General features: G+C 36.0%; 2 protein-coding genes across 4 annotated transcripts; both read right to left on the bottom strand.

Moving 5' to 3' along the window:
• Positions 1–533: 533 nt before the first annotated feature.
• LOC113337616 lies at positions 534–5,521 on the bottom strand. 3 transcript variants are annotated; one of them, XM_026583249.1, is made up of 8 exons: positions 5,346–5,521; positions 5,093–5,200; positions 4,944–5,002; positions 3,809–3,952; positions 2,912–3,114; positions 1,876–2,575; positions 1,634–1,798; positions 534–898 (listed from the first exon to the last, which is right to left on the bottom strand). In XM_026583249.1, exons 2-5 carry the CDS (start codon positions 5,175–5,177, stop codon positions 2,920–2,922), a joined length of 483 nt encoding a protein of 160 aa, XP_026439034.1. In that variant the 5' UTR covers positions 5,178–5,200; positions 5,346–5,521; the 3' UTR covers positions 534–898; positions 1,634–1,798; positions 1,876–2,575; positions 2,912–2,919. The 3 variants fall into 3 exon arrangements, with proteins under 3 accessions (XP_026439034.1, XP_026439035.1, XP_026439033.1); XM_026583250.1 differs by having other exon boundaries at positions 5,352–5,521; XM_026583248.1 differs by having other exon boundaries at positions 5,361–5,520.
• Positions 5,522–14,573: 9,052 nt separating this feature from the next.
• Positions 14,574–18,327, bottom strand: LOC113337619 (putative F-box protein At1g50870). The gene is made up of 2 exons (XM_026583251.1): positions 16,968–18,327; positions 14,574–15,007 (listed from the first exon to the last, which is right to left on the bottom strand). Exons 1-2 carry the CDS (start codon positions 17,969–17,971, stop codon positions 14,971–14,973), a joined length of 1,041 nt encoding a protein of 346 aa, XP_026439036.1. The 5' UTR covers positions 17,972–18,327; the 3' UTR covers positions 14,574–14,970.
• Between the last annotated feature and the right edge of the window lie 6 nt (positions 18,328–18,333).

The following is an 18,333-nucleotide window of genomic DNA, read 5'->3' as shown; positions in this document are numbered from 1 at the left end:
ATTTAAGAAGACTTACTAAACCAAGTGGAGACATGAACGCCATTGTCGTTCTTCTATCACTTGCTCCTTAGATATTAATAATATCACCTTAAAAATAAATAAAACTAAATTACAGAGTCTAGGGTTTGGGGAAGGAAGAGCAATGAATAAGAAGAACTCGATTAATTTAGGGTTTTCAGTGAAGAGAAATGTATTTGGGATATTCGTTATGTCTGGGTGGAATTGGAAGAAAAACAATTGGGGTTGATGTAGTAAAAGAAAAAAAAAATAATGTATATAAATAAATTTACAGGCAGTCAATTTGTCAGGTGAAATATCCGGAGAGGGTGGAGTGACCGATTCTTCGGCAACAAAAGAAATTGGAGTTTGATACCTTTTCCTAAATGAAATCAAAACTATCTATTAAGGCATTTGTCACTCTTTGCAAGGTTCATCTCCAATTTCTACAGCTCCAAGTCTCAAGGATTTCAACTCTCAAGATTACAATACAAACAGGATAAATCACAGTAGCAGAAATTCAAAGAACAGCAGGGTGCTCAACTTGTTTGTTTGTTTACTTGCTTGCAATAATGTGTTTAAAGGTGTACAAAATCACCACAATCGGTCACTATACCAAACAATTAACCATAGACAAAATTGGTCCATTAACAAGATTTCCAAGAAAGACAGACCAAAGTTTATAACTTTCCAGTCAAGATATAGAGAAGTTCATAACCGGTCCTAATCGAAGAACCACAACTGTAGAGGACAAAATAATCTAGATTATAACATAAGACAAATACGACCAATAGAACCTAATGCTGACTGATTCTGACAGCGTAACAGTGAGAGCCCAGATTGATTTGTCTCTTCCAATTGTCTTCAACAGTCAGCTCATCAACTCCCCCAATCTTTGTAACTGCTCATAAATGACAAAAGGGCAATATTAGTTTGACCTGTCAGTGTTTAGGTAAAACAATATAATACTTCCAGAAACATATGATTTAACCAAGACAGAGATAAGTAAGTGCAGGAAATAACGACCAAGTTGGGAATATGATTGCTGAGTCGACTAGGGAGGAAGAACAACTTCCATGTAGTGGAACTGCAGTTATATTTTCCTATACTTGGTTACAGACAGCCAGAAGACAACATTTGAGACTAATATTGTGGGAGCAGTATATCATTTGAGACACAAGTTAGACGAGCAGTACACCATACTGATCTCGTTGTACAAAATAATGATACAAGCGAAACAAGATTTATAAGATAGAACACCTGGAAAGGTAAGAGTACGAATTTAGACAAGAAAAGGTTCGACAGATCTGTGGAGAGCTACGTTTGACGGAATAAATAAAGTTGCTAGTATAATAACTAAGAAATATGTGTTCTTCCTAGTAATTTTCTCCACAAGACATTTCTTTTTGGTCGATCTTAACCTATAAGAGTGTAAACACCCTCTAGAACACATAATAATAACACAAGACTCGCTCTTTTCATCCAGCAGGAACATAATACCATATTAGATTACCTTAAGCATGAGTAACTTATTGGGATTTGGGGAAGATGCGGTGTACAAATATAAACTGAACTAACTAGCACAATATATTTAACACCTAGAGGTTCCACTTAAATATAATGTAAATCGACTTACCATTTTTCTACCCCCACATGTCGTACTTCGCTAAAACAGGTTTTGATGTTCTTTTACCATTAGCATCGTAAAATGCTTTATCTCGTTGAAGCTTTTCCTGACGCAATTGTTCTATATCTTTCTCACAGACATTCGTGATTGTATTGTTGTGGTCAATACAATCAACTGCAACAAATTTTAAACCAATTAAAAAAAAAACAGCAAAAAAGTCTATCACAAGTTACAAGTTAGGGATACCATACTTGTGATCATGCCTCCACTTTGTCCAGACTCGCAACCCTCAACCATAGCTTCCTCCATATGCATAACAGCAATGTCCATAATATGAGTACGATCATAATTACTTTCAAGATAACTTTCAGCCTTGCCATCATCATGACCATCAACCTTAAATCTTTCAACTTTAGTAATTTCTTCGTCTTTGCATATATAATACAATCCTGCTCTTCTTTTGGTAATAAATTTTGTTGATGCAAAATAGTGTACGGGATCAAACTTAGATTTCTGACCTTCTTCTTCAACCTCTTCATGTGTTCTCTTATTATGTTTCTTGCTTGACTTCTGTATCTTCTTTGATTTCACTTTCTGACTTTCTTCTTCTTCTTCAACCTCTTCATGTGTTATCTTATTAGACTTATGTTTCTTGCTTGACTTCTGTAGCTTCTTTGACTTCACTTTCTGACCTGCTTCTTCTTCAGCCTCTTCATGTGTTCTCTTATTAGACTTATGTTTCTTGCTTGACTTCTGTATCTTCTTTGACTTCACTTCCTCCTTCGGCTCATACATACCAAGTGTTACCCCACAAATCATTTTATCAAAGTCTAAAAAATCTCCTGGTACATTATTCTTCAACACCTCCACTGGGATATTAAGAAACCTCTTTGCATATGTTGCACCCTTTCTTGACGTTAAAACTCTCCCCTTCCTATGTTTTTTTTCAATCTGCATATATAAAAGGTAAAAGATATATCACACAACATGAAATAAAATCTGTGTTCCACATATTCTTTGAAGAGAAACCTATGTTGAACAGAGACTCATGCAAAATAATAGAAGACCTGAACACTGATGAAATACGGAGTTATTGGATTATTGGGTTTTCATTTGGTTAACCCTGGCTAAAATCAGTCATTATCCCAGTGTTGACTGATTGTAATGCAGTTTCAACTTAACACCAATATGGCACACTTGAGTTGTGTATATCAGTGTCTGTTTTCAGGTATCTGTCAACAAATAATCCAATGACTCGATAATCCAGTAGTTTTCTCAAAGACTCACCTTATTGATCAAATACTCACGGACGCGCCTGCAATACCACGCGGTTCCACTTGACCATATAACATATAGCTTCGTGGATCACCCCCCAAGCGATAAACCTTTTGAACCGGTTCTTTATCAGGTGTTCCATCAGGGTTAATTGCTAAGCTGTCACCACCTACAAGGATCCCAAAATCATAATCTCCACTAAGTATTGTGGTGCCCTGCAACAATAATTTGTGACTGTTTATGATTTACGCAAATGATTAAAAGTATAACCATTACAGCAAAGAAATGTAGAAATAAAAAATGTTGAGGTCATGCCTAAACAGATAAGCCCAAGCAATGAACATATTGATTATGAAATTGACATTGGATTCATTACTGTTTTTGTTTATTGCGAGAAACTTTTGAACGCATAAAAAAACCAGAGACTGTACAAACGAAGGGCTATCATGAAAGGAGAGCAGGCCAACATACGGCAAATAATTTCACTAGATTTCATATTATTATATAACTACAGTAGTATATTATAATGATTAACAGGTTGTTCTGGCTATTGTATTAGATATTTAGCTATAACAAAACCTCTGTAATTGAGACCCTAGAAGAATTGTTTTGACCAATGTTGAACAGCAAAAGTAACACTTAATATGCGGACTGTACCAAGATGCTCTTACCAAGTAAGTACTTGAGTTATAAACAACTAAAAACCCTATAATTCATTCATTAAGCTTGTGAGCTTGCTATTTTCAACATCTGTATAGCTACTTGTAATATACTTTACCCAGCCAAGAGGTGGAATAAACAAATCGATTCAGAAAGCTATTCATGTTGATAAGGCTGGTGTTAAGGTGCTAAGATTTGATCTTCAGAATTATACCTCAAAAAAATCAACTAAAAGATATGAGAACCTACTGTAACAAGATCAAGAGGTGTTGCCGTAGCCATATCTTCAAGTAATTCCTCCTTTAAACCTTTTATGGGTACTTCAGGCGAAGCCATTTGTGCCTCACTTGTAGCTGGAGGTGGCATCACCGGCATTGCACCTGAAATAGAAACCTGCATTGAACCAACGATGAATGGTTAGATGCCCGTTGACCAAAATTTTTATTGTTCGACTTTATAAAGCAGTTGACCCGCAATGTTATAGTAACCCAATACCACAGAAAAGGAAAGATTTGTTTACAATTCACAGATATGGGTTATATTAACGCTTTTTCCATAACAGCAAGGTGGGCTATGTCTAAGAATATCAAAACTAAAACCATTACAGCCATAAAATGCAGAAATAAAATGCTTAGGTTCCTGTCCACACGTGCACTTCTTAAGAACACACCGCTGAGCACATTACAAACCTCTGAATGCATTCAAAAAAGGAGAGTGTACAAAGGAAAGGGGCAGAGTCTGGAACAACGGAGAACAAACAACCCAAAATAAAAATACAGAGAAAATCAATTCAACTAAGTTCATTATTATATAGTCCAATGCTTGGGTTTGCTCAATTGATCAATGGTGAATAGATACCATTCACTTCACTATACCCAATTCCAGACAGATTATGCAATATTTTCATGCCAATGTATCAGGGCTGAATATGGTTTGGCTTGGTCAGATTTCGGGCCACATCGCACACCATTGATTCAATAAGATTCAAAACCATTCAAACAGCTGTAAGGTTTTGACCTGTTAAGAACTATCGGTTTCCCACAACTGACAGTAGTAAGAAAAACAAATTGTTGGCTCGTGTATTTGACCTGACAGTTGATATTGGAAAAAGAGAATCCATATAGGGTTGATTCAATAATTTACACAAATTAGAACATATCTAAATTTGACAAATCCATAAAATCCTACCCTATCCCCATCTAATACCGATTAAATAATCAAATCCATCATCAAAGAAGATAAAAATGAACATAAATGTGCACAACCATGCCTATTTAAACTACACAGGTAAGTACAAGTTGTGAACATACTGCTGAGTCCAATACAACTCAATTGAGTACATTACTCTTACATAAAAAATCGACTCAAAGATATGAGAGCGCACCTTAACAAGATCACGAGGTGCTGATAGAGCAACATCTTCAAGTAATCCCACCTTTAAGCCTAGAAAGATGAACTATAAGAATTAGAACAAACAATAAAGATGACAAAATCAACCCCATATAAATATATATCCTAAACTAGCACCCTCACCTGTTTTGGGTACTTTAGGTGAAGCCCCAATTGTCTTTCCACCTGCACCTTTTTGTGCCTCAGGCATTTCACATGATTCATCCATTGGTTGGGTGAATCAATTTTAACCTGAAAAGAAAAAAAAAATTGCACAAATCAGAACATACGCTAAAATTGACAAATCCATAAAATCCTAACCTAACCCCATCTAATACCGATTCAATAATCAAATCCATCATCAAAGAAGATAAAAAATGAACATAAATCTGCACACCCATGCCTATTTAACCTTTGACAAAGTGGTGGTGGTGGTGGTGGTAGAGAGGGAGATTGAGAAGAAGAACTGGTGGTAGCAGAAGGAAACTGATGATCCAGTGAACCCTAGATACCGTCTCGTTTAGGGTTCAGCGTGGATAAATAAGAAATGTAGAAGAGAAAATGTGTGTGGAAAATGGGTCATGGAGAAAGGGTTTTGTTATATATTCTACTGGACTCTTCGGGATTTGGTTCTTTTTTTTTATTCGGAGGATTTGGTCACTCCACTTGCCCCACAATTTCTAAAAGGAAAATTTGTTGTTTGGTCTTAGGTCCATATAGTTATTTATAGTAGGGTCTAACCGGTTTTTTTTTTATCCGGAGGTCCAAAATTAATTAAAACATGGAAATATCCATAATGCCCATTACTACCAAACGTGTGTGTCTACACTGCTTACAAATTTGAGTACATCACATACATTGTGATGATTATAATTTTTCTTCGACTGTATTGCCATGCTTCTGGGGGCAAAGCAAGGATCTTCTATTATCGTTTTCTTCTTAACTGCATATAGATTGACTCGCTTTACGTACTGCTAGTGCCAATGCCTGCAGACACACAAAAATTAAAACGTTCCTCATAGGGGCCATAACTTATGCCCAAACATACAGAGTCTAATTTGAGGAACCATACAAACCAATGCAAATAAAACTCATAATGCACGACAAATGGTCTCCACCAATAAATCCATAATTTAATGAACCTGAAAAACTGTGGGCTGCACGGTGATATTACTGACTGAGCCATCCTGCTCTGTCGCGATCTCCACCAATAAATCCTGCAAAAATACATCGAAGTCTGGTCAACAAAAGCGGCAATCTCATAGAAATCCAGTCATAATATAGCTGAAAAACTATATTACTTCTGCTGAAATAAGTCGTGCAACTATGTTTTTTGTTTTTGTTAGTTTCTTACAGTTAATCGACAACCAAAAAACTAAACTGGAAGCACATAATTGGCATTCTTGATGCCCTTGCCATTAATCCAAAGCATCTAATACACAAACAGTTAATACATTAAGAAAAAGAAAAAAAACCCAAACTCCTGAATCAGCTAATATCAATATAGAAGACAATGGTCATGGAAAAAATCAATTAATGTTCCACTGAAGAAGAATTCTTTTCAAAGACATCTAAATCAATTCTTGAGTTCTACGCCATGTCTCCAATTTATGCTCATTTCCTAAGCTTTATCAAAACCATTGTTTCATCTGATGTGTTCAACTTAGTCAGCATTAACAACTGTCCAGATGATAAATAAGAAAGTTAAGTTAACATATTAACTGAACCAAACCTGTGAGAGCAATCATTCTACACCGGAAAATCCCTATTATTGTGGCGATTTTTCAATAGCATTTTTCTCATCTTTGGTCGACTCTTCCTGCAAAGGAAAAATAAAGAAATGGTTAACCATTTAGTTGTATATAGAGTTGATAAAAAAAAAGATCAACATTGGTGTCAGGGAGAACAGACTGGAGCTAAAATGCATTCTTAAAAACGACAATCATTGCAAGATAGGAATATTCTTTGATAGTAATTAACTTAAGGTTAGTTATTTGTATACACGACTCATGGAGACTGTATTGGCTAATGCAACTCCATAGCAGTTGGGGCTTTAGTTCAATATTAACAGCTCAACACCATAGTACCAACTCCATATGCTCATCATCAACGGCCGGTTGTCTCCCATCCAACTTTGATGTCGTTTGATACATATGGTTGAGAAGCAATACCAAAAGGCAGTACCAATGGAGTAACGGTGGTTTTGAGCAGCAAAAACAACACACGGCAAAAGGAAACACCAATGAAAGCCTGTTCTACACAGTAATCTACTTTTCATGGATTTCATAGGTACATCAGCGGGAGAAAAAGAAGCAATACCAAAAGGAGGGAAATTAAACCATGGTTGTACCTGCAAAATGGCGAGTACAAACCTGTATATGAATACGTACCGCGTAAAACACATCAACAAAACTAGAATCTATTTCAGTATTTCACACACGTACTAAATCAAACACAACAAAAAGCACTTACTATCACTATGTGACATATGTACTAAAGATTCTTGAATTACAAATCAACTGCATGACAAGAATAGGTGACAGATCTATGAAAAATAAGAGAATCGAAAGACATATTACCGTATTAACATACTTACTGAAGGATAAGATGACAAAACTATGAATCAAACACAACAAATAGCACTTCATATCAGTATCTGACACATGTACTTGTGGATAATAACATCTGAATCTACAAACAAGCGTGGTTTTGAAGCGAAAAACAAAAAGATAATCAAATTAAGGAAGTTCTTTTCAGTATTCCATATATGTACCTATGATTCATAAGTAAAAATCAACTGCATGTCAAAAAAAACTTATAAATCTACAAATACAACAAAATCAAAACAGTTATATCTCAGTATTGCATATATGTACTTCTAGATCAAGCAAAAAAAAAATTAAAAAACTATAAATACAACAAAATTAAAGCAATTTTTATCAGTATTCCATATATGTACTGCTGATCCAAACAATTTGTAACAACAAACAAGCATGATCTGAACTATTTTCATCAAAAACTACCAGTACATCATATATGTATTGATGGTTCATAAAGAAAAACAAAGTGAAAAAAAACTAAAACTAACAAAAAGAAACTAGTATAGGCAAATCTCATAACAAAATAAACAAAAAATGTGAGGATCCATCTAGATCTGACCTATTTTCACGAGAATAAACTAATCAAACATGGAGATCGAAAAACAAACATCAAAAAGGACCATATTTATGTACAGATCGAAAAAATCACCAAACAATGCAAGATCAAGAAAAAGAAAAAGAAAATAGGTTCCCATTCATATCATCACCATCATCATTCCCAATATTTCCAATCATTCAGATTGTGTCCAGCACACAATACAACAATAATTTGATTGATTATGATAATTTCTTCCTAAATCTCATAAAATATAAAAATCTTTTTTGCTGAATACCTGGGGCTTAACTTGATTCATGTCTATGAACGCGAATTGAAACAGAAATGAGTTAAAGAGTGTGAGAGAACTTACACCGGAGTGAATCCCAGGGCGATTGATAGTACTCTTGAAAGTAGTGAAAAGAGAGATACAACAGATCAAAAGAACAATGAGTGCAACAAATAATCGTTCTAATAATCCACGAAGTCTCAAGAGTTGTTTAAGCTGTCGATTTCCTCTCCTTCCAAACACATCTCCTGCCCTGAAAAACAAGCAAATACTCAGATGAGATGAGATCAGATCTAATGAGCACTAGAATTATCCTAATACAAAAAACTAGAAATTAAAGAATGAAGAAAATAAATGAAGAAAAAACAAGATTTCCCGCATCAGTAGAGAAGAGGAGAGGGAGAGGGGGGGAGAGAGAGAGAGAGAGAAACTGAATCTGAGAAGAAAAAGAATATGGAGAGAAATTGGCTTATGTTTCTGTTATATATAGTAAAGGCTATTTTGGGAATTCTAAAAATGCACGTAATATTTACACACGTGTGCAGGACCTGGGATTAAAAAATTAGGTCCATTTTTCTCTTTTCTTTTAATTATGGACCTACCATTACTGGGATTTAGTGGGTGGACCTGCCATTAACTAAGAACACTAGAATAGTACCTCTTGGTAATTCCTAGTTTCTAAAATTTGTGTACAAATAAGAGGCCTGGACCTACATTTCATTTCATTTCCTTAAAACGGGGCTAGTTGGACCAGGTAAGGCAAGCATAGTTTCCTGGAAAACACTATGGAAATGCAAGATAGCTCATAGGGTGAAACTGTTTACACGGAAGTGTATACATGGAATTCATTCTACAAGAGTTAAGTTGGCCTTCTACAATAGTGAAATGGATTCTCAGTGTGACATTTATGGTTCGGCTGATGAAACAATGGAACATTTAATGTTTGAATGTGGTCACTCTAAGGCTATGTGGAAGCTGTTAAACATCAATATTGAAGTTATAGCAGCTAACTATTCATCATTCTCTGAATGGGTTGAAGAGTGGTTCTCTAATCAATCCTACAGTTCAGATAAGGAAATGCTCTATAAGTTAATGATTGGGGACTGGATTCTATGAAAAGACAGATGTGATTTTGTCTTTCAGGAAGTATCTCTCAACCCTGCTGACCTTGCATAGAATTTGTTATCATCTGCATTCTCATTATTATGTCAATAATATACATACCTCTCCTGCTAATGTTGAAATTGTCTCTAGATGGAAACCTCCCCTTCAGGGTTTTCATAAATTTAACATTGATGCATATTTCAACTATGATACTAATCAAGCTGGTACGGGTATAATTATCCGTGATTTTGCAGGCACCTGCACAGGAATCAAAGGGAGTTTCGCAGATGGAGTACTAAGTCTTGAAGCTGCTGAGTGTATGGCTGTCTTGGAAGCTCTCCAGTGGGTAAAAGAGTTGCAGATTAATAAAGTACACGTTGAATTTGACGCTAAACTTGTTATTCAGTCAATTGTGGAAGGAAACCTTCTCATTCAATGGGAAAACCGAAACATTTTTAAAATTATTAAGCATTTAAGTCGTAGTTTTACTTCTTGTCATTTCAAATATGTAAGTCGCAACGATAATCAAGTTGCAGACAAGGTGGCTAAGTCTGTAAGGGAATCTTCTACGCCTGTTCATCATTCTAGTAATTTCCCTGAGAATTTATGCAGCCTTATGGAAAGGCAAGCATAGTTGCGTACTATGGCGTGGGTGTCCACAAACCCCAAGAGGGCCACGCCTCTGCCTTGGGGTGAAGGTCGTCTTGTACCTTCGCGTTTACCAATCTAGCGGTCTCCAGTTGGGTCCTGCAGAGCAACTATCATGGTGCATTAAGAGAAAATGATAACTTCGCCAACTATGGGAAGAAAATACTTAGAGAGTAGCGCGGAAATTGGGTTGTCGCCGGAGTCAAAAGTTGACCTTGACAAGGCGGTAACCTAATTAACCAGATTTTCCCTTTAAGATAATAATATAAGTTATCGCAAAAATTTCTGGAGAGTTTAAATTGAAAAAAATAACCTTTTAAGTTCTCGTAAAAACTTATCGTTCAAATGGTATACGGTTACAAACTCAACCTAAAGTGAAGTATGTGGTTAGATTTTGTGTTGGCTTTCCGTTTTAACATCTTTGGGAAGAAAATAATATCATTTTATTTCTAAAAGTTATTATAATCTCTTTTGACGAATTACATTTCAGAAGGAATATCATCCGGTAAAAAAATTAATTGGAAGCCGAGCAACAAGCTGAGCTCCAACTCCTTTTTTGATTGACCACTCCTAAACCTATGAAAGAGAGAATATGCAACACGTACATTACACATCGTAACTAGCAATGTAATTACATAAGCGCTTTAGAAAATCCATGGTATCCTCAACAAGCACTCCTAAGGTGGTGAAATCAAGTGCTCCAAAACCATAGTCTTGTGTCGTACACTTCTCCAATTACTTGGCATTTTTCCTAGAGATAACATTCTTGATAGTAATCCCCGCCTCCAGTAAAGGGTGAAATGCCGGTCACATCAAAGCACATGTCACACTCATTATCCCAATTTAACACGAGTATATCAAATGGTTTCAAAGCAGTGTCATTGTTTGAAAATTGGAAAAAGTAAGAAATTTAGATATACCTTTTATTATCTTATTTGCTAACAAAAAAATCGTAAAACTTACCCTATATTATAAGCATGCCTGAAAATTTAATTAGATACGTTTTAGGTAAGGAATCGATCTTCTTGGGAAATTGGACATTTTTAAAGCTGTTTCAAGATAATTTTACGCCAGACCTACCATGGAGGGGCTTCATCTCAAACAAATTTCGACAGTTTTTACCTAAAATGCTGGGAAATTCATGTAAGTAATTAACTTGACAATTTCAAGACAATGAGTACTTGGATTGGAGGTTTACCTTCACATCTCTTACTCTGAAGTAAGAAGCAGTGAAAGAGATAAAATACTTCCGTCCCATCATTTTCATTCATGAGGGCTTACAAGATCATGGCCAAGGCGTGCAATTGCTGCCGGAGGTGATTTCTCAACAACAAACAACCTTCATAAAGCAACAGAAAATTCTTTATGGGGTATGAGCAGGAAAGTTGGTCTCCTTGATAAGTAGTGACAAAGCCAAGGTTTATCGCTCCTGGGATCAAAATCAACAAAACCTAAATTTTCAATTCTCACCTGCCTAATTTGCCCCCATAAATGGTTGAATTTACATGGAAATCAAGTTTATTTGCAGTGAAGTTAGAAAACAAGTGGGGTCTGTAGAACCCATTTGTCTCACTGTGCCTCCGTCCCTGTTGATAAGGTAACATAATTAGTTGTTGGTTGGCTGAAGTTTTTCCTTTCGAGAGCATCAAATTCTTTGTGGATCAAAAAAAAATGTAAATTATGCAATGACGTAACATAATAAGATTTTTATTAGAGGGGAACAAAAAGTGATCCGAGGAGAGCGAAAATCGTAATTAATTTTTTAACTAGGTTGGTTCCTATAATGAGTTGAGTTTCGTTCTTTTCCAACGCAAAAGAGCACTCTTCGTTCAATGAAAGAGTATAATTTAACCGAACTTCTCCTGGCATCAACTTAGTTAACGAGTCAAATACAATTTTCTCGAGAAAATTGATCATTTTTGAAAGGTTTTTCAAGGTATATCTACTGCAAAACCTACTATGGAGGGTCTTTAGTTCAAGCAAAATTTCGTTAATTTTCTACCTAAGATGCTGAAAATTAGAAAAGAAGATTTCATTTCAGTAAGTAGACAATTTCAAGACAACGAGTACTTGAATTAGAGGTTTACCTTCACATCTCATATTCCAAGGAAAGAAGCAGTGAAAGAGATAATATTACTTTAACATCTTTCATGGGGGATTAGGATAAGTCCAATGGGACTACCCAAATTGGGCCTGAATTGTACATGTCTATCCAAAAAGGTGGAAAAGCTCCCTTGAGCTCAGCATGCTCAACAAAGGGATCCACAAGCAACTATTCGGTCTCCACTTGACATATGTAACCGTCCATGGAGACATGAATCCCAACCTTAGATCCTCACACACTCCACATACGATTTCTGAGGCATTCCATGCCTTTTCACGTGACTCATCGTGGTCATTCTCACAAACCAGAGAATATCTCTCTATATATCTCGACCAACTCGGATATAGAGAATATTTTTCTCTCTCAACACAACATTGCAAATGCTAATTTAGCCTCACACCAATTGGAGGGATATCAACTAGGGTTTTGGACTTGCAGTTTACGACACGTGTGAAAAATACCCTGCTTATTTCTTACCTCAGAAGAGAGTAAAGGTGGTGGAATAAAGAGATAAACTCATCCTAGTTAGCTATCTATTCTTTGCGAGACGTGAGAAGTGTTCCGCACGGAAAGCAATCCCTATCTTCACTGACATGATATATTAGAGAATTCAGCCACAATAGATCCTCTATTTCTCCAATAAGCTGATATAACTTTCTCATAAACTCTCAGAGAAATTATAAGATCTCTGATCTCTCTCTTCATCTTCTTCCCTCCCTAAGACTGGCCATAATCCTCTTTCCATATGACGGAAACTGATTTTGAACGGACGCTGTGCGTGGTTTAGGCTAAGACTGTTCGCGCTCAACCTCCCGTAACTCACTTTCAAAATCCTAAAATCCTAATATTATCCTCTCACCGATTTTAGGTAACTACAGAAAGCAATTAAAAATTGAGTGGCAAGTAATGGTGAAAGATATGATCGAATATTACTTCTTCATTACTAATCATTATACTCATTTATTCCTCATTCATCACAGTTTTTCACCAACCGTAGGATAGCAGATAGCTCACTGTTTTCCCAAAAATATTTATATCACTGCATATGAAAGCACTCCACTAGCATACTATATTCGTCCAAACCACGTAATAGCAGATCACTCTAGGAGTAATTTGGTGTAAAGATTTTATTTTTTTTATAAGTTGTGATTATTAGTTAAATTCTTAGCTCAAGGTCCACTTTCCATTGTTGTTTACACGTGATTGCTCCACAGAATCCCTCTGCAAGGTCTTTCGTTCTTTACTTGTGTGTAAGTTATTAGACTATCACTTATCTTCTAACTATTTACTAGAATTAAGTTAAATCAACTTAGTTGGTCATGTCAACAATCATTGACGTTCTTTTTATAAAAAAAAAAAAACAATAATCATGTGAAGAACTTCAAATAATTTCTTATATTTATTCAAGTTGTACATACAACTTAGAATTCATTTACTAGGATTAAGTTAAATCAATTTAGTTGGTCATGTCAACAATCATTGACGTTCTTTTTATAAAAAAAAGAAAGAACTTAGACGTTGTACATAGAACTTAGAATTCATTCTCAATCATTAAGTGTATTGCTATTCATATGGATGTAGAAACACTCATGTATAAGAAAGTAAGAAGAAATTTTTATGATAGTGGAAGCCCTTCAAAACCTTAAATTTCGTCCATAGTACTTGATTTCCTCCTTAAGATCTACAAAATATTATAAAAATGTATTCTTAAGGTCTTTGGAGCATATTTATGTATTCCTCGTGAAATCTAAGGTTTTGGATTTTTTCGCGACCGGATCGTCCTCGTTTTAGAAATCCAAAAACGGCGAATTACACTGTCTATGACCTTGCCATAAGTAAATTAGGGTTTTATAGGATGATTTTGAAACTCGATCACTTACAAAACTTGGCCGTAAATGATTCTAAGAGTATCAGCAAAATGTGGCTCTCAAGTTCTCTATAACTCTCTTCAAGGTTTGAACATCACTTACTCTCAGTCTCAAGGCTTTCAACCCTCAAGTTTCCATTACAAGGTAACAGGTTCTTGTCAAGATTTTCTCCATCATTACACTTCCAATAAACCAAATAAATCAATAAACAATTTCCCGTCCATATTAACAGGTTCTTTTTACCCCCCAAACGGTTTATCAGAACTTGAAAAAGCTCTTTTTCCACGACCACCTGGGTGTTCAATTTGTTTGTTTGTTTGCTTGCCATAATGTTTTTAAAGGTCTGCAAAATCACGACAATCAGCCACTACACCAAGCAAACAACAGTCAGGGTGTAACAAGCAACATTTAGGGTAGCCAAGGAAAAATCTGTACATCGACAAGATTCCCGGAAAATAGAGACCCAACAGAAACCAAGACTTGAACACCACCATTGTACTACCAGTTTATAACTTTAAAGTTTAAAAACAAAAGAACAGCATGCGTAGAGGACAAAATAATCTAGAGTACTTGCTACATATAATTTAAGACAACCATCAGAAGAGAACCTAATGCTGACACACCAAGAGAACATATTGTTGACAGTGAGAACCCCAGACTAATCCAACGATCAATCACCACCAACTTGTCTCTTCCAGGAGGAGTCTTCAACAATCAGTTCATCAACTCCCGAACCGCATGTGTAGAGGACAAAATAATTTAGAGCATACAAAAAAGACATACCAAGAGAACCCAATGAAGACAGTGTAACAGTAAGAGCCCAGATTGGTCCAACAATCAATCGCCACCAACTTATCTCTTCCAGGAGGAGTCTTCAACAATCAAGCTCATCAACTCCCGAACCTCTATAGCTGCTCATATGACAACAGTGGAGGCAGTAATATTAGTTTGACTTTACCGTGTTTAAGAAAAAACAATACTGCTCCAAAGAAAGGAAAAAAATGATTCAACAAGGACAGAGATATGAAGTCAAGATGTGGCTGCTGTTAGTGCAGGTACAAGGAATAACTACAGAGTTGGGATTATAATTGCTGAAATACAGGGTACAGTAGGGATGAAGAACAATCTCTATTTAGTGGAAGGGATACAATTGGTCCATGGTTTGAATTCCCAATATTTTACTATAAACAGCGAGAATATGTCAGTCGAATTTGAAAACTGCAAGGTAAGAGAGTGGCCATGTGTTGATCGTTCTACATTATTAGACTTTCTTTCTGTCACTTCATCTTTGTGAATGCACTTAATATGTCTATGCAGCTACTTCTTTCTGACAAAAATATCACAAATGCTAGGAATCTCATCTATCTTCCAGAAGAGGCTCTATTGTAGGAGGGAACCCTATCTCAATAATTGTCTGACACGCTGTATACGTGGCCCTTGCAACTCTTGTTGAAAAAAAGGTCACGGGTCTTGAAAGATTGCTGCAGTGCCTAGATGACATTTCTATCATGACCGGAGGAATCCATGTTCACAGGGAACTCTGCTATCCTCTGATAACATGGATATCTTAAGCTAATACATTTCTTTGGATTCTTAAGATCATGGCTGTAATTTGTTCCGAGCAACTCTAAATAGAGGTATCCTCTGATTACATGGATATGTTTAAGCTAATATGTTTTTTTGCTTCTAAAAAGCATTCTATAATTTGTTACCAGCAACTCTAGATAGAGCAGTTGGGCCACTTTAGGAATTAGGATGCAGTTGATAAGCATGTTTCGAGGTTTGACTCTCAGAGTATTCCTTCAAACAAAAGATCAATGTCCAAAGTAGACATGCAAACAAACCAGATGCAACAAATTCCTCAGAACAGTAGTAATCAACAGAGATCAGACCACAAAAATTCTGTGAAGTCGCTGCAATTGCTCAAAAAAGGAAGAGGGTCACAAACTATTTTGACAGGGTAACTGGAATATACAGGTTGTTACTTGCTACCAGCTATTATATGTATGTAGTTGGTTTGATAGTTTCACATTGCCTCCATAATCTGGAGTTTTACTACTCGCAAAGTCACTTATTCATAAACTCTAGCACGTGACAGGAAAGCCATAACATCGTTCAAATTGTTACTGGACGCCTAGTGTTTAAATTTTTCTACGGGAATCAAAGACAGAATATACCAACTGTAATAGCCTAGCTTAATATGAAACCAGAATGTGAAAATAGAAATATCATTATTCATCACTAAATGAGCTGTCAGTACAAAAATTGAATGTAGACTCCTCAATCCTTATGAGGATGCATTTACATACGAGTTTTAATAATATTCAATACACAAAAACATATCGATATAAGCCACTACCCAACAGTTAGTACTGAGGAAGTTTGATAAGCCGGTAAGGATTTCACCAAAAGGTCCACCATCTCCAGTTCAACCATAATTAAACATCATCTTGCAAGTAACTTAAGTCAACGTAGTCATATATCAAAGAATAACTACAGTAGAAAGGTGGGCAAAGCATAAATCTAGATACTCTGGTTAAAAAGAAGCTCATGGGTGCCTGAAAGCTTGCGGCAATACTCATGAATTTGGAGAACACAAGAGCCAATATCAAACATCGCTATTTTGACTGGATAGTATTCATGTTCATAAAGCATTCTGCTATCATGTGAAAGCATGGATATGTTTAAGCTTACATGCATTTTCGGGTTCATAAGAGCATTCTGTCAATTTTTCTAATTATAGAAGTTGGGCTATCCCAAGATAAAGTTGACAGTGAAGTTCTAGTACTTTCCGACATCAGAAAACTCTTAAGTATGCAAGTTACAGTGTCTAGGTTGTTGATATATCAAACAAAGAAACTTTCCTCTTACCTGCGCTTTTGGATGGGAAATAGGCTCTCAAAGAAAGATCCAACCGTTGATGCAGAGGAAAAACAAGGAGCTGAGGAAATCCCACTGAAATCAATTGCATTGAACGTCTTCTTTTTCCAATTATACGAATGGCATGTAGATTCAGATATCTTACAGCCAGATGTTTTCAAATAAGAGGTTAAGATTAATTGATTTGTCCCTGGAACTGGATCACAAGCAAAATCACAGCGACCTCCGCCCAAAGTGTAGGGTAGCTGAATGGAAACCTCAGTCCAAGAATTTCTTGAGTTTTTCCTGTTTCTATCTTCATTCAATACCCATAACTTAGGTGTGTAACCACTCTTTTCAAGTATACTAAATAAACCTAAGCGTCCATTTAATTCTAACAGCATGATATGGTAGAAACGAAAATTGTAATTTTCAGGTTGTTCAAAGATGTAGCTAGGGACCCTAATTGCTCTAAACTTCTCACTTCCAACATCAAATCCCACTATGAATTTTTTCTCTTTTTCACCGGCTTCAAACATTCCAAGAAACTTAGTGGTATAATAAATAGAACCATTTATATAAACTGAAGATCCGTGTAATTCTATATCATGTGGTGGTACCTCATCAATCCGTCTCCATTCATTATCTCCAACTGTCAACACCTCACAAACTACATAAGAAGGTTGCGAAGACCTCCATATACCAACCACTTTATGCTCTTTAGAGATGGGATCATATCCTAATGTGCATGTAGCCATTGCAATTTTATTAGACGCTTCAAGGTCTTGTCTACGCACATCTCTTAACAAGTTGCTTACAATCCAAGGCGTCATTTTCCGGGTACTTAAGTTAAAGATGCAAACACCGGGGTCATCTCTTATTTCACCAAAGAACCCAATTAACCCAAATACTGGCTTTAACATTAAATCAGGACCACCAAATTCAATCTCTCTTATTGTGTGAAATTTTGCTGCCGATATAGCTCCTTTATCCCCAAATACTAGACTGGCAGTCATAAATTCATATTTAGAACGATTATCAATTGAATTAGCAACGAGAAGGCATGGTCGTGCTCTAGACCGCTCAAGGTGTAGACTTATAAATCCAACATCTTCTTCAATTACTGAAAACCAATATTTGCATACAGATTTAAATCTTATCAAGCACTTTACCGGTAACCAACTGAGAATTTCCCGTGCTATAACATCTTCTTGATTATCATTAAAATTGAAAATACTAGTACTACTGAAATTGACACAACCATTACCTCTGCCCTTCTTCTCCTTAATCTCAGCTTGAAATTGCTGCTTCCTTTTCTGACCATGGGGTTTCAATTGAAAACTAGAACTAGCTGTTTTAATATCGACCTCCAATTCAT

This window comes from Papaver somniferum, unplaced genomic scaffold (genome assembly GCF_003573695.1).
Source record: "Papaver somniferum cultivar HN1 unplaced genomic scaffold, ASM357369v1 unplaced-scaffold_163, whole genome shotgun sequence".
In the NCBI taxonomy this organism is placed as follows: Eukaryota; Viridiplantae; Streptophyta; class Magnoliopsida; order Ranunculales; family Papaveraceae; genus Papaver; species Papaver somniferum.
This window is presented reverse-complemented; position numbering and strand designations above follow the sequence as displayed.

Coding starts and splice junctions, on each gene's coding strand:
- LOC113337616 (XM_026583249.1), bottom strand. CDS start 5,177: ATGGATGAATCATGTGAAATGCCTGAGGCACAAAAAGGTGCAGGTGGA. Junction 3,953..4,943: donor CACCTCGTGATCTTGTTAAG/GTGCGCTCTCAT, acceptor GGTTCAATGCAG/GTTTCTATTTCAGGTGCAAT. Junction 3,115..3,808: donor CACCTCTTGATCTTGTTACA/GTAGGTTCTCAT, acceptor TTATTGTTGCAG/GGCACCACAATACTTAGTGG.
- LOC113337619 (XM_026583251.1), bottom strand. CDS start 17,971: ATGACTGCCAGTCTAGTATTTGGGGATAAAGGAGCTATATCGGCAGCA. Junction 15,008..16,967: donor TTTCCCATCCAAAAGCGCAG/GTAAGAGGAAAG, acceptor TCATATGAGCAG/CTATAGAGGTTCGGGAGTTG.